Below are 25451 nucleotides of genomic sequence, written 5' to 3' on the forward strand. Positions count from 1 at the left end.
TGCCAGTTTCTTTCTTTACTTGTTTGGTGTTTTGCTTTTTATTGTAGGAAACTGCTGCTGTATAAGGGAATTTCCCCCCTGTGGGTTGAATAAAGTGTTATCTAATGTAATTCTTCATTCTGTAAATTGTGGTTGATAGTGGAATTTTTGGGGGTAAGTTGTCACCATTTGGATCTGTAGAAGAGTCAAACAGGTAGGAGGTCCGGTAAAGTCCAGGTATAGAGGAGCCAGATGATAGTGTGCTGGGGAGTTGTCAGGGCGGACAGACAGGCTGATGGACAGGAGCAAACAGGCAGGAGAGTCTTTAAGTGATGGTAGGCAGGCAGGCAGCAAATACGAGGAAACTGTGGTAGATGGAGAACAGGTTGTAAGAAAAAACAACAACAGTTTGCCGGAAAACCAACTGATTGGCCGATGCGATATACTGAGTGAGGTAAACTGACTAACTGGGAATGAGTGAGAGCTGAACCAGGGTTTTTAACAGCCAGGGTGATGAGTGATGAGTTTCAGGTGTGATGAGGCACAGGTGGACACACAGAGGACTGACAGAAACAGCTGGGAGGGGGAAAAAAAGGCAGGGATGAATGGTGAAGCAAACCCTAACAGAGAGTGTATTAGTGAGCCCAACATGTCAGCAGGCATCACTGCCCTGCAGCAGATCTCGTGGCCTTGCCCACCACTCCGTGGAACGGGGCACGGACAGAATCAGAATCAGGATCAGGATCAGGATCAGTAAATTATCACATTGACAATATAAAACCGACAGCAAGCAACAGAGGTTACCGTACTGTACTGTTAAATACATCCTGTTTTTTGTGAACCTTACATCTTCCTCTGTCAGACACCATTGTCCGTCTAAAGCTCTCTTTTTATCACAAGGTTCTGGGGTTCAACGCTCGCCAGAGGAAAGCCTTCCTCAATGCCATCATGCGCTGGGGCATGCCCCCTCAGGATGCTTTCAACTCCCATTGGCTGGTTCGAGACCTGAGAGGGAAGAGTGAGCGTGAGTTCAGGTAAGGACCTAATATACATGACTGGGAACCACTAAGTACTGTTATTTTTTGAACCAAAACTCTCTTGTCACAATGTGTAACTGTTAGTCCAAGGCCTGCACGCCATCAAGCTAGGAGGTAGCTATTTAACTCCCTCCTCACATTTAATTGGTTAGCCCAAGGCAAAGCTCCAGAATATCAAGTTGCAAAGGTTGCTCTTTCCAATTTCAGGTTCACTTCACTTTCCAAAGCACCAGAGCCAAATATTACATTAATAGATATTCAAAAAGCTAGTAGCCCTGAGTTGTGTTTGTTATTTTTTTAAGTAAATCCTCCACACTCAAAAACTGCCATCACTATTTCTATTTCTATCACTGTTTCTATTGCTCCTAGGATTACCATCACGCAGTACAAGTACTGGTACTAAGTACTGGTGCTGCAGTCATTAATGCTAAAGTTTCTTATAATTTTTGTTTAGGGGTTTCTAGTAGTAATGGCCAAAGAAAAGCTTCATGATAAAGAAAAAAGAAAACTTCATGAGCCATCACTAATTACTAATACTACTGCTGTTAATGTTATATAAAATCACTATTATTGTACTTCTTGTTCTTCTACGACTATTATCTCCAATACTTTATTACTATTACTAAAACCATAACTCTTAACCCTTGTGTTGTCTTCCCGTCAAAATTAAAAGTCAACACTTTTGTTGACGCTTTTTATTGATGTTAAAGACTTTTTCTTATGTTTTTGTCCTTTTTTTCAACACTTTTTTCAATGTATTTCACTTTCTCCACTTTTAACACTAACTTGTTAACTTTAGTTTTACAGTTATTTTTGGAAGTTATGGTCAATAAACCTCATTTATAGGAAATTATACCTAATGTTTGAATTAGAAAAGCAGAAATTAGGAATTATTTACACTAAAATTAAAGGAATGGATGTTGATGGATAATCACAGACTGGAATATGTCAACTTTTACTCAATACTATTTCAGAAACACTTAAATGTATTTTTCTGCAAATGCTACAAAATTGAATAAGACGCCCCAAAATTAATGAAAGTAGAGATTTGTGCTTACCAAAGACCGTTGTGTGGAATACATCATGTTATTTTGGGTAATTAAATGAACATTGATATAGGACAACGGGTCAATTAGACCTGAGGGTTAAAGCTATAGTGTGTAGTTTCTGCTGCCCCCTTGAGGAATTCTAAGTAATGACAACAACACTGTTGGCGTATCCACATCCACAATCTTCTGAACATAACCATACTCTGAAATACAGAGAGTTATGCGGAGCTGATAGTCTTACTTAGCTTTATAGCAACTCATTTGGCTATGGTTGAATGTTACAGAAGTTCATTATTATCAAAAGGTTATGCACTAAAGCTTTAACGCCGTGTTTCATTCATTTATTTATTTATTTATTTATAAGGACAATGCTCAACAGTACTGTAAATGTGCCAGTGCCAACCTAAGTCCATTGGCGAGATGTTTTGAGACCAGAGCAACAGGATACAGCAAGAAGGATAAAATGTACAGCAAGACGCAGTAAAGACAGCAACAACAAAATGAGCATTCTCAAGAGCCATGCAGAGCAGCAGGAAACTGGCCTAGAAATCTAGAAGCACCCTAGCAACAGCAAGTGTAATCAACAGCTATGGTGCATCTAGCTTGTCAGGCTAACAGTAAACAGCAAGACATTATACAGTAGTATATCAACAAAATCCGCATTCATTAACAGTATTCACTTGGATGCATGTAGCCATGAAAGCAGGAATTCGCAGTCACGCAACACTAATTACAGCAATTTTTGGTATTCCTGCTATTATCTTGCTATGATAATGACCACGAGAACAACGGCTACTACTTTTATTTTTCCTCTGCACTTATTTCTCGTGTCCCCAATTACTTCTTCTACTACTGCTACAAATGCTATAATACACCATTTACTTGTATTTACTGTCCTGCTTCCGCCCTAGACACATCCAACTAATAAGAGGAGTGAGTGTTCTTTCGTGGTTTGTAAAGATGCATTTGGGTTTGCTTGGATTTTAAACTATAGGTGTGAAAATGCCTTAGTCCTCAAGGTAAAGCTACTACTAAAACCTCTGCTACTGATAGTACAAGTGCTTCTCCTAGTAGTGCTGTTTAAAATGTGGTGTTAGTGCTGGTAACCACAGAGGAATCCCTCCTGTCACATGTAGTGTGAAGTGTTTTTTCTCTCCATCAGGGCCTACGTGTCTCTGTTCATGAGACATCTATGTGAGCCAGGGGCAGACGGAGCAGAGACCTTTGCTGACGGGGTCCCACGGGAGGGACTGTCTCGTCAGCATGTTCTCACCAGGATCGGAGTCATGTCCCTTGTCAGGAAAAAGGTACCACAGATGTCTCAAACACAGAATACCACATACTGCTGGAGCACTGTGGTATTAGATTACACATCCCACGTAAGAGCAGGATTTTCCTTTAATTACAGTGGAGCCAATGTCTTTTTTTGTAGGTGCAAGAGTTTGAGCATGTAAACGGAAAGCTGAGTTCTCCGGATCTGATTCCCATCGGCATGGAGCTAAAGAAACTGACTGAGAGTTTATCTTCTGATCCCAACACCCCCGTGCCAGCCAGCCCTGTTGCTACGCAGCCTGGCACTCCCGTCCCCCCAGGTCAGAACAAAGTAGAGCTTTGGATTCTCTGCCCGAACCAGATTGGGCTCGACCCAACCTGTTGTGTTCGGGCTGGGTTGTAATTTCTCAAAATTACCCCCGGGCTTAAAACGGGTTCAAAATCAGCTATGTCATGTAAAATGTATGTGCTGTGTCCCGCTGTGTGTGACTGCCATCTTCTGGATATCTTGGATAGAAACCATACAGATTCATGTAGGGTCGGGCCTGATTTTGTAGGGCCCGATCATAGCTCTAGAACAAAGTGTCTGTGCTGGTCATGATTTAATTTAATTTATTATGTAAAATGAATGCTCAGAACAAGAGTTTGAGTTGTTTCTGTTTTCTGGACTGTAGAGAAGAACGAGTCTCTCTTGGGTACCGCTGAAGACAAGGAGACCACAGAGCAAGATAGCAAGAAACTGTCAGAGCAGGAAGTGAGTCCTGTTTTCCCTTTCACTATCCATCACTGTCATTGTGTTTACCTTTATTGTCTTGTCCATCTTCTCATGGCTCATCACACTTTAACCACACTCATCATCTTCAGAAGACGCGTCTGTCAAACTTAGACACCTTTTAACTCGTCTCTCTGCCCTCTACCAACGTCCTCCCTCCTCCTCCTGTTGCCCTGTGTGTTTTTCCCTCGGCAGTCTTCCAGTGCAGAGCCAGCATCTGTACCTGAGAAGGCAGCTGACAGCGAGGAGAGCAAGGCCAGCTCAGAGGAGAAAACCGGAGACGAGAGAGACAGAACCGAGTCACCCTCCAAAAAAGAGCCATCTGTAAACCCAAAAGAGTCTGCTCTGAAGCTGTCAGAGCTATCATCCACTCAAACCTCACCTAAAAGTGAGTGGTGCATGATGATGGGCTGCAATTTGTCTTCTTTTCTGCAAGGTTGTACTATGTTTAGTTGGGTCTTTTTTGTTATCCACAGTGGAGCTCTGCAAAGATACAGAAAAGTCCTCAGAAAAAGGAGATACGGATTCTCCTCTGGCAAAAACTGAAGACAAGGAAAATAAGCCAGGTATGCGTACATGCTGGGAAACCTTGAATAGAACCATAACAACAACTTTTTGTAACGAAAAGGAATCTTTAGTGGTAGTCCATTATCAAGATAATTCTTTTAAGAGATGGTTCTGTCATTTCTGTAGCTGTTGCAGATGATATGAAGAATGAAGACGCGTCGGAGGGCCGTTTGAATGGAGACAAAGACAATTTGGAGGACATGGAGGAGAGCAGGAAAGAGGACAAAAATGGATACAAAGTCAAGTTCATGTTTAATATCGCTGATGGAGGTTTCACAGGTAAGACTCCGGTTTTGATCCTAAATGAACTGACCAAGGAAGACAACTTATTTTATGAAGTTATACATGAAGGGTTCAACATACAAAAGAATGAACTAAAAAAAACATAAAATGCAAGACACAGAAGTATTTTACTACGAAAAAAGAAAAACAAGAATAAGCAAATATTAAATACTCTAAACTAAAATGCTCTTGACCAATAGGGAGTAGGAGGAAGCTACTATAAATGCTTTTTGGGCTTTGAAATGTCCATACCTTTACATCTTTCATTACAAACACACGTACTATCAACATAATCTATGTATTATATCCTCTAAAGAGAAACCTGCAAGTAAAAAATTAGTAAACAGCAAAGAAATGGCCAAAACTGCATACCGCGCCTTTCAAATTATTACCGACACAATGGCTACAGTACATGTATGTGTCTAACTGTTATGTCATAAAGCCGATGCATTTTATAGTTAAAGTAGAAGTTAAGTTATAAGTTTTAAAGTTTAAAGTTTTTTAAATAGCTCTGACACATTTCCATAACCATGCTCTGCATCATTGTGAAGCTTAGTGTTAAGTGGTGAATTTAAATTTAAAGTCATTTCTAAAGCCAACCACCAGAGAGACAAGACTGTTGTAATGTTATCTGAGACATATGAATACGCAGTGGATAATGAAACAAGTGCCAGGAGAAGTATGATGGCACTTTGGGAATGTTGGGAATGTTTCCTATCTCCCTACATTTCACCAGTTCACCTCCCGGGCACTGCCAAGGTGCTCTTGAACAAGGCACAGAGCGCCCAACTGCTCGGGGGGTTCCTCCAAGGAGCAGCGCCCTCACATCTCTCCATTAGTGTGTGTAGCATGTATAGGTCCTGAGCATGTGTGTAATTCAGGCCCGTGTTCAATGTGTGTGCAACTGTACTAATGTGTGTACTGTGAAAATTGTGAATTTCCCCTCGCGCGGTAAACAAAGGCATTCTTCTTCTTCTTCTTCTTCTTCTTCTTCTTCTTCTTTTTCTTTCAATAAAACTGTTTTGAATGTCATGGGTGATGTCACTGCCCGATGTAAGTCAAGTGAAGATGTGACTTGCGCATGCTCAGATTTAAACGGTTTACGGCATAACGTGTCATACGGAAATTTGTGAAATCCAGAAAATAAAAAATTTAACAGAAGTTGGAAATCATCTTGAAAATGTATTAAGCTATCTGTGATGGTTTGATTGCTAACGTCGGCTCAAAACACCATTCAACTGACAGCCTTTGTTGTGTTTGATTACTAGCTTGCAGCTAAGCTAGCAGTCATTTCAAAAACGTTTTTGCTATCTATGATGGTTTGAATGCTAACGTTAGCTCAAAACGCCATTCACCTGACAGCCTTTGTTGTGTTTGATTGCTAGCTTGTAGCTAAGCTAGCAGTCATTTCAAAAACGTTTTTGCTATCTATGATGGTTCGAATGCTAACGTTAGCTCAAAACGCCATTCAACCGACAGCCTTTGTTGTTTGATTGCTAGCTTGTAGCTCAAAACGCCATTATACTGACAACCTTGTCGTGTTTGATGCTAACTTGTAGCCAGCAGTGGACCAACTTGGTTTAAGTAGCTAGGTCAATTTTTACTGTGTTGGCATTACAGAAGTTTCTCGTTGGCATCTTGTATGCTACTTGTCGCAAAGTGACGTGTGCACAACTCACGTCTCCACTTGACTAACATTGGGGAGTGACAATGGGCTCACAAATCCACTCCATAATTTAGTGATTTAGAGTTGTTTTTAATCGTAGACTGAGCAAATGAGTTTGCTCATGAATCTTGTTTGTGTTTGTTAATGTGCTCATACTCCCGCTTATGTGCCAGCAGCATCTTGAATGTTACTTTTTATTCTTGCGAGAACTGTTTGTCTTTATACTTTTGCCGTCAGAGTTGCACACCCTCTGGCAAACTGAAGAGCGGGCGGCGCTGTCTTCTGGAAAGATGCACGACATCTGGCACCGTCGCCATGACTACTGGCTTCTAGCTGGCATCGTTACGTATCCTTTCCCAGATGTAGGAGCGAGAAGCTCAGCATCTGGCAAAGTAATGTAATTACTTATGACCTGGGGGTGGAGAGGGGGGGGGGGATATAAACTGTGAGGAGCGATATAAAACTAAGTTTTCTCTTGCTTTGTTGTTTGAAGAAGTTTGGGAGCCTCCTGTGCCGCTTCTGTTTTCCTTGACCAGGAATCTATCTCAGTCATGGCTATGCTCGTTGGCAGGACATTCAGAATGACCCACGCTACGCCATTCTGAACGAGCCCTTCAAGACTGAGATGCATAAGGGCAACTACCTAGAGATGAAGAACAAGTTCCTGGCTCGCCGCTTTAAGGCAATCAAGAGTCTTTATAATTAAAAATAACCAGTGAAGGCTGAAATAAATCAAGGATTAAAGGATTAGTTATATCTGAATGCAAATTGAAACACTGTCTAGCAAATTGTATCTCCCTCTGCCTGACACTTCTGTGCTTCTCTCTCTCTTTCTCTCTGTAGTTGTTGGAGCAGGCTCTGGTGATTGAAGAGCAGTTGAGGCGGGCAGCCTACCTGAATATGACCCAGGACCCGAGTCACCCGGCCATGGCTCTCAACACTCGCTTCACTGAGGTGGAATGTCTGGCAGAGTCCCACCAGCACCTGTCCAAAGAGTCCCTGGCCGGGAACAAGCCTGCCAATGCTGTGCTGCACAAAGGTCCGTGGGCCCGTTTCAAAAATATCATCAGTCATAATAATAGTCATAATAATTCCTGCCTCACCCGCCAAAGGCTGGTAAACTGGGAACAAAAAACCCCCTGCACAGATGACATTCACAGGGCAAAGTTAGGTTTTGCACGGAACATTCATTCAAGATGCTAGGGCACGTTATTTGTCTCCAGAAATCACCTTAGAATTATCATAATTTCAAAATGATGAATTTTGTATAAAAAAACACATTTCATCAAATACTAAATAATCTTTCTTTTGGTGTCTTTTCATTTGCTGCTCCCTTGGAATACAATTGTTTTTGAACTAGTGAAAACTTCTTCCTACTTCTATTTGAACATGGGAATTATTTAGTTTGAATGACTTTCAATCCTTTTGGAAGATTGTGTTGAGAATTTCATGACGTAATTTATCTGTCATTTTAATTATATTTATGAATGCATGAATGTATGTATATATACATTTTTTATTTTTTGTACGCTACCATGTAAAAAGAAAATCGATGCACTGCTAAAAAGATTTCTTTTTCAATTTTTGTAACTGAACCATTAAAGTCTTATTTTTTTAAAACAAGTGGAAAACCTGTTTGTGCGCTAAGACTATTTCAACCACTTTCTATGCGAAAGGGTCTTGATTAATCATGTTTCATTTCTTTTTGAGCCTAAGGCAGTTAACCTGCCTCACTGTTTCTTGCTTCAAGACACACACAATTGTAAAAATAACGAAGAAAGGTCTTAAAACCACATGATTTCATTTGCAAACAGTTTTATCCCTCCATCCAGACAGTGAATGAAAGTGCATTAAGATGTTTCCACACCACTGATGTGTGTAGAGCGTCTACCAGGCAGCCAGTAAAGATCCTGTTTGACACAGTAGCTTTTTTTCTATCTTCTTTTAATCTAACTCACTGTCAAAACCTTGTATTAGTAGGAGGAACATTTGAGAATAGGCCAAGACCAAAGACTGTACAAAAAGGTTGAACTGTTATCTTTTGAAAATGTTGTGGTCTGTGACCCTTATTGATGTATCTGTCAGCGGAAAAAATGATGGCATTGTTACAGTAATTTCGACTCTGGATCACACAATTAATTAGAATGATTTGTGGTTATTTACACTCTTTTTTTAACATAGGATAAAAATCAATGTTTTGTGTGGTTTCTCATTTCCTCAGTACATGATATTTCATGTGAGATAAAATGAGTGTTAACATAAGTAAGACCACTTTTTCGCCTGTGTGTGATTTTCTACAGTGCTGAACCAGCTGGAGGAACTTCTAAGTGATATGAAAGCGGATGTGACGCGGCTGCCCAACATGCTGTCCAGGATACCGCCGGTGTCGGCCCGTCTGCAGATGTCCGAGAGGAGCATCCTGAGCCGCCTCACCAGCCGAGGGAGCGAGCCTCCACCACAGCAGGTGAGACGAAACGTAGCGGGTAAGAAGCTCAGGGTGGCTTCAGAAAACACCCCTGGCAAGTAATCAATTCTTTGGTTGCAAAAGGAAGCCAATAAAAGCAAGTCTTGTCTGTTGGGTTTCCTTAATATAAATAGAAGGCTAGCTGAAGTCTTTCCATTAGTCTCTTCTCTAATGCTCCATTTCCATTGCATGGTACGGCACGGCTCTACTCAACTTGACTTGGTCTTTTTTGGTTTTTCTATAAGTAAAAGTTGTGGAAAGTACCTGATACCAAGTTGGGCCGATAGATAGATAGATAGATATTGATCCCAAAACATGGGAAATTATGCAGCAGCAAAATCAGTCACACAGCACAGATTATAAATATAAGTGAAATACTAGGATACAATATACATACAATATACATGAAATAATAGGAATAAAAATATAATACTTGAATATATACAAGTTGGGACTACAAAAATTTGCAACTGGTTTATGAGAAAAAATGTAAATAAACCAATTGTGCAGGTTGCACTTAGCGCAGTATTGTAAGCAATACTAGAAGGTGGAGTCAAAACACTGCAGACTTCTGATTGGTCAGAGAGACCCGTCACTAGCATTATCGTCACTGGACATCCTACACAAACCCGCCATTTTAAAACAGCCAAGCTACCGGCAGTAGCAACCACAATTGTTTTATTCACCCAGATAAATAAAAATGCCAGACCTCTAAACTTCGCCATACACTACACCGCACACTACGCCGCACACTACATTGCACACTACGCCGCACACTAAGCCGTACACTACGCCGCACACTACGCCGCACACTACGCCGCACACTACGCCGTCCACTACGCCACACACTACGCCACACACTACGACGTACACTACATTGCACACTACGCCATACACTACGCCGTACACTACGCCACACAGTACGCCGCACACTACGCCGCACACTAAGCTGAGGGCTGTATATTGCTGGGTGTTTCCATTTATCATAAAACAACATATTTATTAACTTCATATTTGTGCAAAAACTTAATTTGTCAAGTAACTGGTAACTAAAGCTGTCAGATGAATGTAGCGGAGTAAAAAGTACAATAATTCACTCTGAAATGTAGCAGAGTAGATGTAGAATGAAAAGAAGGAACTCCAGTAAAGTACAAGTAATTACAAGTACAAGTCAAATTTGTACCTAATTACAGCACTTAGATGTACTTAGCTACGTTCCACCACTGGAAACAAGGCTCACTAAAGTGTGAGGCAGGGCTGAGTACATTTTAGAAATAAAAGGCTATGGCCTAAAAACTTTGAAGTGTCCTGCAGTCACGACTCAGCAACAACAGTATTCTTTTAAAACACCCGTGGAGACTCCAACTCCCTATCCCCCATGGAAGAGTTTCCCCAGGTGTAATAAAAAGTCTCCCTTAAGTTATTTACTTTCATCACTGAGCTCCACGGTTCAGTCCCAGAGGATTTTTACAAAGGCTGTATTGTCGTTGCTTTCATCTCTCCTCCACCTGTGTGTGTGTGTGTGTGTGTGTGCGTTTTATTCGCTGCTGTGCAAGAGACATCATTTCAGCCAAGCAACACGATTGGTCACGCATTCTGACTGTGCTTTTTGGGTTGCTATGCCAACTCTTGTCGTAACCAGGGAAACAGTCGGCAATCCAACTTGCTCTCCTTTATTTCTATTTTCTTGCTTTCCTACAGTAGGAAGAAAGCTGAAAGTTGTGTACATAGACAGCTTCGCTCTCTTGATATCGACTAAACAGGAGTTGTGTACAGTTGCAACATGCAGCGGGATAACATTACATAATATAATGATGTTATAATATACTTATAAAAGTTTGTTTCTCAGCCTTTTAGCCAGGGTGGGTTCGGCTGCTCCCAGATGTACAGCAGCAGCTTTGGTGGAGGATTCAGAGGACCGGGTGGACAGCCCATGGTCAACTACAGCCAGATGCCTCTGGGACCCTACGTCAGCGGTATGGATGCACATTTATAGTAGGATGTCCATTAACATAGGTAAAACAGCTGCAACTGGAGGTTGGTTATGCAACTTCCATGATTAAGTTGTCAATAGAGTGCTATAAATCAATCGTTCTTGCCAAAGAAGACCTTTCCATGTATGGCACCCGATTGCTAAATCTGAATTCGACATATATTCCAGTGTACACATGCCAATTTGTGTAATAATTGAGATCACTCTACTAATTTTTTGGGATGGTTGCTAAATTGAATTTGATGCGAGGTGCCAACTCTTTCTCACTCCCATCTCGTCGCGTGCTGACGCTTGGTCAGTGGCTCTCAGCGTCACAGACCAACGCAGAAAATCCCTTTAGCGTCTGTATGGAAGGCACCGGGCAGAGCAGCAGGATGACGTAGTATGCACGGTAGCCTCCAAAGTGGTTTTACCCTGCACGTTGAAACGTGAAATCAGTCCCGACCCAGAGCAACAAAAAGTCACACCAAGAGTCCCGACCAAGCGCTTTGCAAAATGGCGCCAAAAGGGGTAACTAGGGCATCAACTATCACCGGGGATAGGACTAAATGCTCCACCCGCGCCGTGTGAAGGAGAGCAGATCTTTCCTTCCAGTGGCCGTCAGACCGTACAATGAACACTGTGCAATAGATCCCATGTGGCACAATTTTTCATTTGGACAATTTTCACAGTGCAATTTACTAATTCATGTGTAATTATTGTATAATACAGTTTGCTATAGCTTGTACACTTATCTATATCTGGACACTTATCTATCTCTGGACACTTATCTATCTCTGGACACTTATCTATCTCTGGACACTTATCTATCTCTGGACACTTATCTATATCTGGACACTTATCTATCTCTTTATACTTATCTATATCTGGACACTTATCTATCTCTGGACATTTATCTATATCTGGACCCTTATCTATATCTTGACACTTATCTATCTCTAGACACTTATCTATCTCTGGACATTTATCTATATCTGGACCCTTATCTATATCTTGACACTTATCTATCTCTAGACACTTATCTATCTCTAGACACTTATCTATCTCTAGACACTTATCTATCTCTGGACACTTATCTATCTCTGCTCCTATCTTTGCTGTTGCAAACCGCAATCTCCCCACTGTGGGACAAATTAAGGTTTTCTTATCTTATCTTATCTTATCTTATCTTACATTGGTACTAGTTCAAAGCCCCCTGACTCTGACTGAGAGGCTGAAGGAGACCTTTTCCCTCAGTAACTAACGCCACCGGACTATGCGTCAGTTTTTGACGCGCTGGGAGTGAGACCGTAGTATCGTTCTGGTTCTGGCCCTCTGGAACACTACCCTTAGCATCCAACCACAGAGACATCAGACACACAAAACAAAGTAACCATGCATTCAGAACGAACCCCCGGGTGAGTTCAACCGTATTTGAGTAATAATTTCAATTCCTTTGTTTTCTCTTCCAAACTGTCCCATCTACCACAGCTTACGGACCGACGTCCTTATTCAACTTTGACCTATCTTACTTACCTTAGTTGCATACACAATGGGGGTTTGCAGTCATTTTGGGTATGCTCACTTTCAGTTTTTGTTTTTTGTTACTGTGTTTGAAAAACCACTGCATCAAAACCTTTTTAAATGTCATAATTCTCACTATAATATGCCACAAGAAGTACATATTTGTTAAGTCAAAACGAAGCACTAAAATATGAAGTGTCTTTCCTCTTTAGTGTCCTCGAATGGCCCCCCACCCCCTACAAGCCATCTGGACAAGAAGTCACTTGACTCCTTGAGAGACGTGGCCACGCCTGACCTCAAGTCGGGCAAACCTAGTGATGTCATCTGTATTGAGGACTAGGCCGTCTCTGTTTAAAAAAGAAAAGGAAAAAAAAAAAAAACCTGACCTGAGGTCAGAAACTCGCAGGGATGGAATCTGTATGGATGACAGCTGCCCATCTTTTCCGCCACATCCTCCTCTTTCTCCTGCTCCTTCCTGACTTAAAAATCTACAAAGTCCAGCTCTCTGAGGCGATTCACTTTTGATTTTTGTCGATCAATGCAGATGTATCTCTCTTTAACAATTGCACTTTTTATCTTTCAAGGATCTTATAGACGTATTTCACTAGATATTTGCTTTTGTTAACCTGTGCTGCAGGGCCGAGGAGAACGAAGCGGCTTTTCTGAAAGAAGTTTTTATTTTCAGCACTACAGGGCAAGCGAGTTGGCATGACCGAGTTTGCGATGCTCTTGTTTGGGGCCCGTTCTAATCATGGAAGGTGTGTTTTCGACTTCTATCATTCTGCATTTTAACCCACCTGCCTATTCACTCTGTACACTGTGACTGCGCCCCACTGGAACCTCTTCCCTGTGAAGAGGAGTAAAGGTGGATAGGAGGTCGTTTTTTTCCTGAGGGGCCACTTCTGTTACTTTAAAATGAGTATGTGTTTTGTCATTCATGTAGTAACCAGTGGATAAAGTATTGATTTGAAAGCAACTATTATCATGTATGCAGTAGCTGGACACAGTCTGTCTGAATCCTCTAAAGACTGCCACCCACTGGTCATTTGGAGAAAGTCATCTCCGCAAAACCTGCGGACACACACGACTGCAGTACCAGTAACCTGTGAGGGTCGGCTTCTTGTACTGTACATACTCAGAGACTGCTGTTTATTTTACCTCACATCGGTCTAATCCTAGTGAATATGTATACATACACGGATGAAATCAGGAGCCTGTCTTGACGTTGTACATGGAGATCGAGCAGAGGAGAAAAAAGCTGCAGGAGTGGCAAAAAATGATTTTTTTAAACGCGTTTCAGAGAAGTATTTATGTGTACGGTACAATATTTGTGATTCTTATTATATTTGAATGTCAGTAGTGGCTGTAGAGCTTAACCCTGGGGCCTTGGCCGGTGGGACTGCACTATGAACAGGAACTCCTCTGGTTTACATCCACACACAGGGCGGAAATGTCCAGGCCTAACTGCGAACAGAGTCCTGAGTGGAGAGTGGCTTCACCCCTCACCCCCCACCCCCCCACCCCCACCCTTATGTACTGTACATCCCAGGGAATCGCCCAGTTCCATTTCATTGTTAGAACTGAATAAGAACATATGTGCTTATGGCGCGGTGTCACTTTAAGTGTTTGTCGCCAAAATAAGATTTTGTTTGCTTCTCTTCATGTTAAGGTGAAATAATATGTATTTGGTGCCATTAAATAAAATGATGCAGTATGATTCAATGTATTTCCTCCACACAGGTGAAGACCAATTGGTTGTGTCACAGACTAAACCTACATTGGCTGGAATATTCTCTATTTGTCAGCTTCTAAGGCGCAGCATTCCTCTATAGGTAAAGTCTTCGGTTATTTCGGGCTCTTCTGAGAGCGCTACAATTGCTTAACCTGGTGTCATGGCACATTAGCGCGGTCCAGCTACATATCTTGTCCATCCCATGTACTACTGCTATGTGCTAACGTTGCTGTCCACTAAGACAAACACTCTTTTATAAATTCAAGCTCACTACAATTCCTTTTCTATGAAGGCATTTGCTCGAATGTTTGGACTCAAAGTGCAAACTTTCTTTTTGTGTCCAAAGACCAGTGGCATTATTGTTATTGTTGTGTGTTATTATCGCCAATGACAGCACTTCTGTGACTTTGTTGGGATGATGAGTGTGATTGGACTGATCTAAAAGAAGAAGAAGTGTTGGTGAGTGTATTTTCTGATTCTCCTTTTGCATCTTCAACTTCAAATTTCAAAAATGTCCGGAGGTGCCCTCTTCCGACCCCTTGTCACACACTTCAGAGTGCGTTACTGCACCCCCTCGCCCATCATCATTTCTCACACAACATACTATAACTCAAAAATTCAGTTTCAACCCATTAATGGACGGATTTTTGAAGAAACAGGAAATGAACCTTGAAGTGTGTTTGTGCTACTCTTTGCTAAAGTTTATGAGTGCTGTTTTTGTTAATTGTGTTTCTGTCCATGCCATCCATTACTTGACCATGACATGTGTTAGGTTGTTTGACAGATAGAACCTCAGAAACATGTAAATACTTGAAAGAGTTTTCAGAGATCAGTCCATCTCATACAGATTTATGTATCAAACTGGATAAGAAAAGATGAATGTCTGCTGGGTGGTGTTGCCATAGAACTGCAGAGTATGTGCTCATCAATCATGCCCCCACCCCCCACCCCCCCCCATGGAGTGATGGCGGCGCAACAACGTCGAAAACACAATGCTCCAATGAAATGCAATCAAACTGAAGTCAGTCATGAATGTAATGTCTGTTAGAAAAAAAAGGCTTCAGTCTAATACTATAAATATGTTAACAATGTATGTACATGCTTATTAATATGGCTTCAAAAGCTACCAAAAGACCCTGATAAAAGGCACCTTTGTTGCAGTGAATGCACAGCATGTGAAGCGTCGTGGCGGTTCACTTCGGGGAGGCGGTGGTGTATCTAGCATTTACAGACGAGATGAGCTCCGAGCAGTGTTACGGTTCTGATATTTGTGCTGTATAGCAAATTGAATGGAGAAAAAAAAGTGAATTGTCATCTTTTTATTTGTATTCTGTGTATTTGTTCAATGTGTTTTAATAAATCTTCTGAACAACAGTGACATTGGGTGATCGTTTCCTTGTGGTTTAGTCTAAATGAATGAATGAATCATAGAGTTGAGGAGGACTTCAGATTTAATAAAGGCAATCTTGACTTGACCTCATACACAAGGAAGAGAATTACGGCCACTGGTGAAAAACGTATGTGAGTTCTGACTTGTTTCTCAGAATTCTGAGATTAAAGTCAGAATTCTGACTTTTTTCTCAGAATTCTGACTTTATTCTCAGAATTCTGAGATTAAAACCAGAACTCTAATTTTTTTCTCAGAATTCCGAGATTAAACTCAGAATTTTGACTTTAATCTCAGAATGAAAAAAAGTGACTTTTTTTAATTCTGAGTTTAATGTCAGAATTTTCTTAGAATTCTGACTTCATTCTCAGAATTCTGAGATTAAAACCAAAATTCTGAGATTAAAGTCAGAATTCTCAGAATTCAGAACTCACATACATTCTTCACCAGTGGCCCTAATCCTCTTCCTTACACACTTAAGTCTTGTGTTCATTGTGCAGCGTCTTCCAGTGTCAATGTCTGCACTGCTAATGTGAAAGGCAGTAACAGAAGCACTGGTGTGGCTAGGGTGGGACAAAAATAGCAGACAGAAGCCCTTCACAGAGTAGTCGCAGACGAGTTCAAAGACAAAAGAGGAATTAAAGAAATACTTACATCCTGAACGGAAGATTGAGAAACTGTCAAACTGAAACCCGACGATGCCACCACACAGTTTCAGATATGTAATATACAGCTTGTACTCCAGGTTTTATGTTCTGCTGTCCCTAAAGTACTTTATTAAAACGAACTTGAGTGTTTGTCTAGCGTATGTTTTTCCTTATTTTGTATTATATGGCATTAGTTTAGTATGTTAAAGCAACACTAGAGAACTTTTCCCTCTTTGGTCCCCCTACAGGTTGGAAGTGGAATTGTCCATTACATTACATCAAGGCTGCCCAATTTGGGGCCCGCGGGCCAAGATTGGCCATCCATGGCCTGCCATGGATTTGACGTGCTCATGCTTCTTTCCTCTTATTTTAAAAGTAATGACTACGAAATGTTCATTTATTTTATGTATTGTCTTCACTTTCGGGACCCTCTCGTGTCCCTCGGGTCAAATTGATTAAATAAAATTGTTTTGGGGTTTTAAAAACAATTCTAAAAAAATGTGTTACTTCATTATCTATTACCAAATAATGTCTATCACGAATTTCAAACATCTGAGATGACATACAGTATGTGTTTAGGGAATGCAATCGGTCTCTACTAGAACACAATTAAAAAGGGATTCGTTTTTGTCATAAGGTTATAATTTATATTGAAAATCCACTTTGGAAAAAACTGAAGTGTTCATATCTCGAAAAATTTTCAGAATTTTATAACTTTAGTTTTACAGTCATTTTTTTGAATTAATGGTCAACAAACCTCATTTATAGGAAATTATAGCTAATGTGTGAGTTAAAAAAGCAGAAATTAGGAAATATTTAGACTAAAATTAAAGGAATGGATGTTGATGGATAATCACAGACTGGAATATGTCATCTTTTACTCAATACTATTTAAAAACCCCTTTAATTTCGTTTTGAAATGCTATAAAATTGAATAAGACGCCTCGAAATTAATGAAAGTAGAGATTTATACTAGCCAAAGAGCGTTGTGTGGAATCAATCATGTTATTTTGGGGAATTAAAAAGAACATTGATATAGGAAAACAGGTCGATTTGACCTGAGGACAACATGAGGGTTAAAGTTGCATGGTAGCTGCTGTGTAACTAAATAAGTGACCCAATGAGAAACAATCGCATTATGAAATAACTACTTTGGCCAATGTATGGCCCAGAGTAATAAACTAAAAAGAGATGGTAAATAGACTTTTTTTTCCAACCGTAGCGTCTTTTGAAAGTTGAAAATTGCTATTTTTGCATCAGTAAAACTGGCAATTTAAAACAATGCAATCCTATCATTATGTTTCTTTTCATGTTGGATAGCAGAGGGCTTATTTAACGTGTTTTCGTACAGTTTTCAAACACACACAGTTAAAGATGATCAACAACACGATGACAGCATGAAGGTTGTGCTGCTTTTAAATTCAGCATGTTCAATCTATATTCTTAGGTTTCAAGAATTCTCAAAATTCTCATGAATTATTACATTTTTTTCCACATTAGATATTAAATATAACCCTTTTTGTAGCTTAATGTATGTGGTGAATGAATGAACATGGTACTCTCAACAGTCGGTGCTCATATTTTTGATTCAAAATATGTCTTATGTGAATTATTTTGTAACAAAGTGTCTTTAAAAAAAAAAAAAATCTTATCTAATTTATTAGATGTATTGCTTCAATTCCTTTGGCTGCTCCCTTCAAATGTCCTTTGTGCTGAATCAATGACCAGAAATCAGTTACCACCTTTTCTTTCGAAATCTCAGCCATTAAAGAGAAATTCAGTCAGCTGACCCCAGCCAGGAAGTGTTTTCAGACAGCATTGATGCTAATTCCTTTTGTCCAACCCACTGCTTCTGTAGAAATCACCTCATTGGTACACATACGGCCCTCAGGCTTTTTATTGGCCGCATGCTTGCCTTTGCCGCTCTGCCATTGGTCGGTTCTGTCTCAGAGCCCTCCTGCTGCTTTGTGCAGCAGCGTCTGGAGAGTGGGTGGAGGGGAGAAAAGCATAGAATGGACACTGGAGGGGCTGAGTGGGGAAAAGGACCCTTGTAAAAAAGAGAGGGACGGAGAGGGGAGATAGAGGAAGGAACACAACCAGAGAGGCGAGAGAGACAGAGAGACAGAGAGAGAGAGAGAGGGAGGGAGAGAGGGAAAGAGGGGAGGGAGCAAAGAGGGTTATCTCTTCTAGAGTTGTTTGTGCAAACGGTGCAGGGGAGAAGTTGTGGGAAAGTAAACAGAAGAGGAGGATTCCAATCTGTTTTTCAGCCACTTGCTCTTGCAGGGGACCCCAAAGATGACTGTGCTGGACCCGGCAGCGTGCTAACAACTCAGAGTTTATGGGATTAAAGTGTCACCGGGGTGTGCCTGAAGCTTCTTGGAGGACATACTGCTGAAGACAAGGAGGTGAGAGGCGTGTATATATTTGTTCTCCTCTAAACCACTTTTCCTCCTTCCGCTCTGTCTCTCCTCTTTCTCCCTCCTCACTCTCAGCATGGTTAGCATGTTGCAGAGACAGCAGCTTTGTCCAAAGGGGGCTATTGATGGAGTGGAGATGGGGGGGTTGGGGGTGCTGGTTTGGGCTTCTCTGTGCTTCTCTGTGCTTCTCTGTCTCAGTCCGACAGCCACAGGAGTAGCTGAGAGGACAAGGGGGACGTGGAGGAGGAGGAGGAGAGGATGGGAACGGCAGATCCCTGTGTGGCCCTTTGGCAGAGTACACACACCCTCATGGACGATTTAACCTTAGCCTGCCTCAGAGAGCCGCCGGGGCCTTGTTATGATAGCAGTAGTCCCTGAGACAGACACCAGGAAGGATGATATGAGAGACCGGCGGCTCGTCCCAGATCCAGCACCTCTGTCCGGCTGTGTTCTCACAGTTTCAGGCTATACAAAGAGATTCCCCGGCCCGGGCCAGGCCTTAACCGTTCCAGTTTGACGGTTGCTTCCCGGACTACAATAGCCCCTCCCAGGATGGATTTCACACTGCCTCTATACTCTAAGGAGAATAGAGAGGGGAGACAGGGGTGAGGGGGGATCTAAGGGACCTCTGACCAAGTGATTTGCATTTTGAGCTAGGCCACTGTTTCTGGTTCACTCGCCGGAAGTCAGAAGTGCCATAATCTTTTCCTTTTTCTTAAGAAACTCCATGGACTCACTGTATCCCATTTTTTTTGTTCACATTCCAGCACTTCCAACAGACATTAACAGTCTGTGCATGCATGCCCTGAAGCTACCACAAAGACTTCCCTATCAATGGGAACCACACATTCACCCATGACAGCTTGCACTCGCACAGTCATACGTACACACGCGAGGCCTTGGCGCTACACAATCGGCCATTTGATAGTGGCGACACGCCCGCCACATACTGTATTACACGTCCCTTTAGAAATGTGAGATCGCTATCCGAAACGAGATAATCCGGAGCGTTTGCAAGTTACTGGAAGTATTTTGTTGTCATACTCGTACTAATCATGCCACCCAGACGAGTTCAAATTCAAAGCCAAGGCAACTCAGCGTTACTGGAGTATATTGTCATAGGTGACATCTGGTTTTACATCAAAAAGGGGGCGGGTACTCCTCTTGCGGAAGCAGGCGTCGCTACCTGGGGCTCTAGAATAGCTAACATCAGACGCATTGCTTGATGTCAACTGACTGTAGGACACATGTGACATCTGACATTTGAGATCCGCGTATGCATCCATCTTCGACCGCTTATCCAGTGTTGGATCGAAGATTAGATCTGCGTCGGTGTAGTTCACACAAGGCCGGGCGATATGGAAAAAAATCTAATATCACGATATTTTTGACCAAATACCTCGATATCGCCACCGCAACGATATTGTAGCATTGGCTATTGGTGAGCCAATTAATGAGATTTTTGATAAATAATCATCAGTAATGTGGAAATAATGACTGGTAAGATGAGAAAATGACATCACTTTACTGTAATATAGCCTTTAAAACCAGCAAAAGACACCACTTATGTCATATTGCGATATCCAAAATCTAACATCTAGTCTCATATCACGATATCGATATAATATTGATATATTGCCCAGCTCAAATAACTAGTTGTTGGGTACTCTGTGTTGTGTCTCAGTTTTTGTACTTGCAGTGATACCATTGCCCAAGAGGAGGCTCAGTCTTTACTATGCTAATACGCTAAAACTACCACGTCTACTTTAAAGAATCATCCCAATAATCTGAAATCAACACTTCAAAGGTGACTTTCTGCAAAATATTTGTTCTTATTGTTGGTGAAAGCTTCAAGTTGTTGAGTCAGGGGAAACACCGGACCTTGAAGGTGAGGCGGTTTATTAACCCTTGTGTTGTCAAAATTGAAAATCCACACTTTTGTTGACGCTTTTTTTGATTTTTTAAAAAACTTTTTCTTACGTTTTTGTCCCATTTTTCAACACTTTTTCCACTTTTTTTGACGTTTTGCAGTTATATTTGGATTTTATGGTCAATAAACCTCATTTATAGGAAATTATACCTAATGTTTGAGTTAGAAAAGCAGAAAGTAGGAATTATTTAGATTAGAATTTTAGATTAAAATTAAAGGAATAGATGTTGATGGATGGTCAGAGACTGGAATATGTCAACTTTTACTCAATACTATTTCAAAACCACTTCAACTATTTTTTCAAATGCTATAAAATTGAATAAGACGCCCCAAAATTAATGAAAGTAGAGATTTGCACTTGCCGAAGAGCGTTGTGTGGAATCATTCATGTTATTTTGGGGGAATTACAAAGAACATTGATATAGGAAAACATGAGGCTTTGAAAGACAAATTATTTTTTTATTGAAGGAATTGCACAATACAGGTTAAATAATTATGTCAAACATTACTTTTCCCTTCAGTTATTCTTTTCTAATAAACAGGAACAAAATTACCCTCACCCACCCTCCCAATACCACTCTTGGCACATGGCATTGCGTTCAGACAACCACCAAAAAAATAATAATAATAAATACAACATAAAAATAAATGTTTTGGGGATAACTGCCAGTGAAAAATTTCTCTGTCAAGTCTGAGATTTTCTCAAAATACCCATGATGACATGTCTGCAGTGAGCAGTTAGAAAGGCGTGGACATGTACCAGGCAGGGAGCGTTTAACCATTTGTTGCATCAGGGCAAGGTTTTCAAAGTCTGACACTGGGCCCTCCCCAGACAAAACTGCGACAAACTGCATCCCCCTAACATCTCCCGTCATCCGTGTTACACTGTGAGGTACGACTTTTGATTTTTTTCAGCCTACATTTGTCCCAATTTGCAACATATCCATGTAGAATTATCTGTGGGGTACTTTGACACTGAAGAAAACCCCAAAACATGATGATTCTCAGGCTAGTTCCTGGTTGTTGTTCCAGGTGAGGCATGGAAATCTCCTGATTTGAAATGCTGATTTGTACATTTTAAAAAATATTAGTTGTGCTTTATGTGGTCGATGTTGTCCGGTGATGACATGTGACCATGAGTCACTCATCAGGATTGGGAAATCAGCTCGACTTGCCAGTCTTCTGCTGACTCTGCAAACCTCCTGCCAACTCTGCTAGCCCGGGCTAGCTACCCAGCTGGCCATTGAAGTTCTAAAAATGTAGACATCTACAGTGGCTTGCATAAGTTTACACGGATCTTTACATTTCAAATAAAATCAAATAAAACCTTCACCTCACTCAGCCTCACGTCACTTCCTCAGCGCCACCATAACCTTATTTATTATTTAATAATTAATCATTTAATCTCACGACTGTGCAATATTTAATTCTCAGGACTGTTGATACATCAAAAACTACATCTTGTTTGCATAATGTGTATACAAACCCTTTATCTTTCTTACTATTTTATATATATGTATATAGTTGCTTTCAGGAATTGTGCACCACATTCCCCCCCTCTCTTTTTTTCTTCTTCTTCTGCAATACTTGTATCTTATATTTTTATATTTTGTGCTTACACTCTATTTATTCTCCTTTTTCAGTCTGTGTTGTTAGACACAATAGATGTTGTTGGTCTATTCTATTGGAGTAGTAAGGTGACTAAAAAGACATTAATCAAGAACCGAGACACATTTGAGTAACTAATGACTTCCATTCATTTTTACAGGCAGTCAGGAGGGGCTGCAGCACTCATTAAACTATTATTCTCCCCCACTTATAATGGTTTTGCACAATGGTGTAGTAGAACATCAAAGTACAGGTGGGAAGGGAAGAGACTGAGTGAGATTGGGTTTTGAAATCCAGAAACGCTGACACAGGAAGGTAACTGATCAGCAGTCGCTTTGTGTTACACAATCCATTAGTTATCTTTCACTTGTCGTACACTGAAAATTAGCGTGCAAAAATTATAAAAAAATATAGAAATATTCAGTTCAGTGTTTGTACATTACAGTACACATGAGTCCAGTATGCTATCGGGCTTTGAGCACAAATGCCAGATACTCCCACTGTGTCCTTCACTAATGGAACACCATCAGCACATCACTGCTGTTGTGGAATGACATTACTGCAGAGGACACATGAAGGTCAGACTGAATGAATAATACGTCCCTAAATGTCTTTACAGTGGCAAACTGAAGGTAAACTTACGGGGAAGTAGCTCAAATACACATAGATAGCTTCCTAATCATGTGTTTACATCAGAGCCTGACAGATTAAGGAATTTTAAAGGCCGATACGAATATTTGGTGATTTAAAAATCCGATATGCCGATATATCCGGCGATGTATAAACAGTATTTTTTTTTTAAATCCAGAAACATGTTAAAAAACATAAAGAGATTTGTCTAACATTCGTTATTTATGAGTTCTAACCAAAATAATATGATAAAAATTTGGTTTATTGTCACAACAGAACAGAGGAACATCAAAATATATTAAAGGTTCTGATAAATAAAATGTATGAAAATACAGACTTAATATATGAAACTTAAAGTCCTTTGAACAAAAAAAAATCATTGGTGCCACAAGGGACGTTGTAGAGCGTCCTCTGGTGGACAGACTATGCAACGCCATCACTAACAGGGACGTTGTAGAGCGTCCTCTGGTGGACAGACTATGCAACGCCATCACTAACAGGGACGTTGTAGAGCGTCCTCTGGTGGACAGACTATGCAACGCCATCACTAACAGGGACGTTGTAGAGCGTCCTCTGGGGGACAGACTATGCAACGCCATCACTAACAGGGACGTTGTAGAGCGTCCTCTGGTGGACAGACTATGCAACACCATCACTAACAGGGACGTTATAGAGCGTCCTCTGGTGGACAGACTATGCAACGCCATCACTAACAGGGACGTTATAGAGCGTCCTCTGGTGGACAGACTATGCAACGCCATCACTAACAGGGACGTTGTAGAGCGTCCTCTGGTGGACAGAATATGTAACACCAACGCTCATACCACGGTTAACATTCCGTTTTTATTTTTTAAATATTCATTTATTATTAGAAAAATGATTCTGATGAATGAATATTTGACTATATATTGGACTATGACTAACTGGTGTCCGCCAGTTCCTCTGTGTTTTAAAATCTTCGGAAGGGCAACGATATTTTCGAGCAAATCCATGAAATCCAGAAGTGTCTGTAAACAGCCTGTAGACTGGGAACTGTAGACAGCAATAGAAATATATATGCCGTCCGTCGTCAAGGAGATGTTCGCCCTTTCTAAATTGGCCGGGTCACATCGGTATCTCTGGATAGGTAGTCCTCAGGGACGCTGGAGGCAGAAACGTCTCTGCCTGCCACTGTTTCTTGTAATCAATGGTTCGCTGGTCTCTGATTGTCTGAGTGGTTGTGGGACAGTTTTTGTTAAGCCTTAAGTAGCAGTGCGCCCAGTGACTTTCTGTTAGATTTTCCGATGCTGTTTACTCAGTCGTCACCAGCTGCTGCTCTCTGCCTTTGTCCATTGACACACCCGACTGCCGCTGACCAATGGCTGTGAGGTTTGTCTGCAGTTGGTCCGACATAGCACTTTGTAAATCAGTGGCTGCAACTAAATATGCAGATCTGCAGAATCCTTACAAAAAGCTTTGATTACAGTTACTTAAGGCTGAGCCATAATCCAATATGATCATTTATTGGGATTCAATGGAAACATAGCTTGATGAAATCATATATCAAGACATTGTGATATACAGTAATGTCTGAATTGATGATACCAAACTAGATGCCGATATGAAGCATTTCCCGATCTATTGGTGTGGGCATTTATAGTGCTTTTGAGTTAATATCATTTGAACAATTGTAGATTTGTTTTAACAATACAGTCATTTTGTGCATGTATGTAAACACAATCAGGACTGATTTGGGAAAAATAACTTTAACTTCACTTGAAATTTCACTTAATCAACACATTATTGATGATTATTTATCTAAAAAATATGTCACCAACTGTCAACCCTACAATATTGTCGCAATATCGATGTATTGGGTCAAGAATATCACATACCTGATGTTCTCCAAATCGCCCAGCCCTACACTTACTGGTTAGGAAACCAGTTTTTTTTCTTTTGATTTTAAAAACCCTGTCATTTCAATTTTAAAATTTTTTTTTTATGCAGCAGATTATATCCTTACTGCTTTTTTTTGCTGAAGCAGTACACAAGGGAGCTGAGATGAAATCAGGCAACATAAATCAGATGCCATGTACTGTATGTACCCACAAGATTCAACTCAGTAATTAAAGGACGTTAAGGGTGGGACACCACTAAATTATACTATTAAGTTAAAAAAAGTTAAAAAACACCACTAAATAATAAAAAAAGAAAACGCTAAAACACTGAATAAAAATACATAAAAAACATCACTAAATCATACCACTAAATAAAAATAAATAAAAAACACCACTAAATAATAAAAAGAAACACTCAATAAAAATATATAAAACCCCCACTAAATATTTTTTTTTAAACATTACTAAATAAATAAAGAAATAAAGAAACATTGAATACAAATATATGCAAACCGCCATTAAATATGCTAATCCAACCGCTTACTTTGAAAGAAAAATTTGACATTTGTGAGGTTTTTACTCTGAATGCACCCTGCACATGTGTGCCTACCAAGGCTCACCCATTTAAAAAGTGTACAC

At 40.6% G+C, this 25451-nt stretch overlaps 2 protein-coding genes across 7 annotated transcripts in view; both read left to right on the forward strand.

The window, feature by feature from the left end:
• Positions 1-15608, forward strand: part of chd5 (chromodomain helicase DNA binding protein 5) — a 54806-nt gene extending 39198 nt beyond the window's left edge. For 2 of the 3 annotated variants that reach the window (XM_034868212.1, XM_034868213.1), the window contains exons 28-40: positions 880-1013; positions 3228-3372; positions 3498-3657; positions 4012-4091; positions 4305-4497; positions 4586-4675; positions 4803-4955; positions 6862-6970; positions 7174-7306; positions 7468-7663; positions 8925-9088; positions 10938-11064; positions 12797-15608. In XM_034868212.1, the coding sequence (XP_034724103.1) occupies positions 880-1013; positions 3228-3372; positions 3498-3657; positions 4012-4091; positions 4305-4497; positions 4586-4675; positions 4803-4955; positions 6862-6970; positions 7174-7306; positions 7468-7663; positions 8925-9088; positions 10938-11064; positions 12797-12924 (1812 nt within the window). In that variant the 3' untranslated portion in view covers positions 12925-15608. Of the gene's footprint in view, positions 1-879; positions 1014-3227; positions 3373-3497; positions 3658-4011; positions 4092-4304; positions 4498-4585; positions 4676-4802; positions 4956-6861; positions 6971-7173; positions 7307-7467; positions 7664-8924; positions 9089-10937; positions 11065-12551; positions 12636-12796 lie in introns of all 3 variants that reach the window. The other variant, XM_034868214.1, reaches the window with a different exon arrangement.
• A 2731-nt stretch (positions 15609-18339) lies between these two features.
• LOC117942667 (rho guanine nucleotide exchange factor 10-like protein) overlaps positions 18340-25451 on the forward strand; it is a 78235-nt gene continuing 71123 nt past the window's right edge. For all 4 annotated transcript variants that reach the window (XM_034868261.1, XM_034868263.1, XM_034868262.1 and 1 more), the window contains exon 1: positions 18340-18755. The gene's annotated coding sequence lies outside the window, so the exon portion shown is untranslated. The remainder of the gene's footprint in view (positions 18756-25451) is intronic.

Source organism: Etheostoma cragini, chromosome 4 (genome assembly GCF_013103735.1).
Source record: "Etheostoma cragini isolate CJK2018 chromosome 4, CSU_Ecrag_1.0, whole genome shotgun sequence".
NCBI classification, from domain to species: Eukaryota; Metazoa; Chordata; class Actinopteri; order Perciformes; family Percidae; genus Etheostoma; species Etheostoma cragini.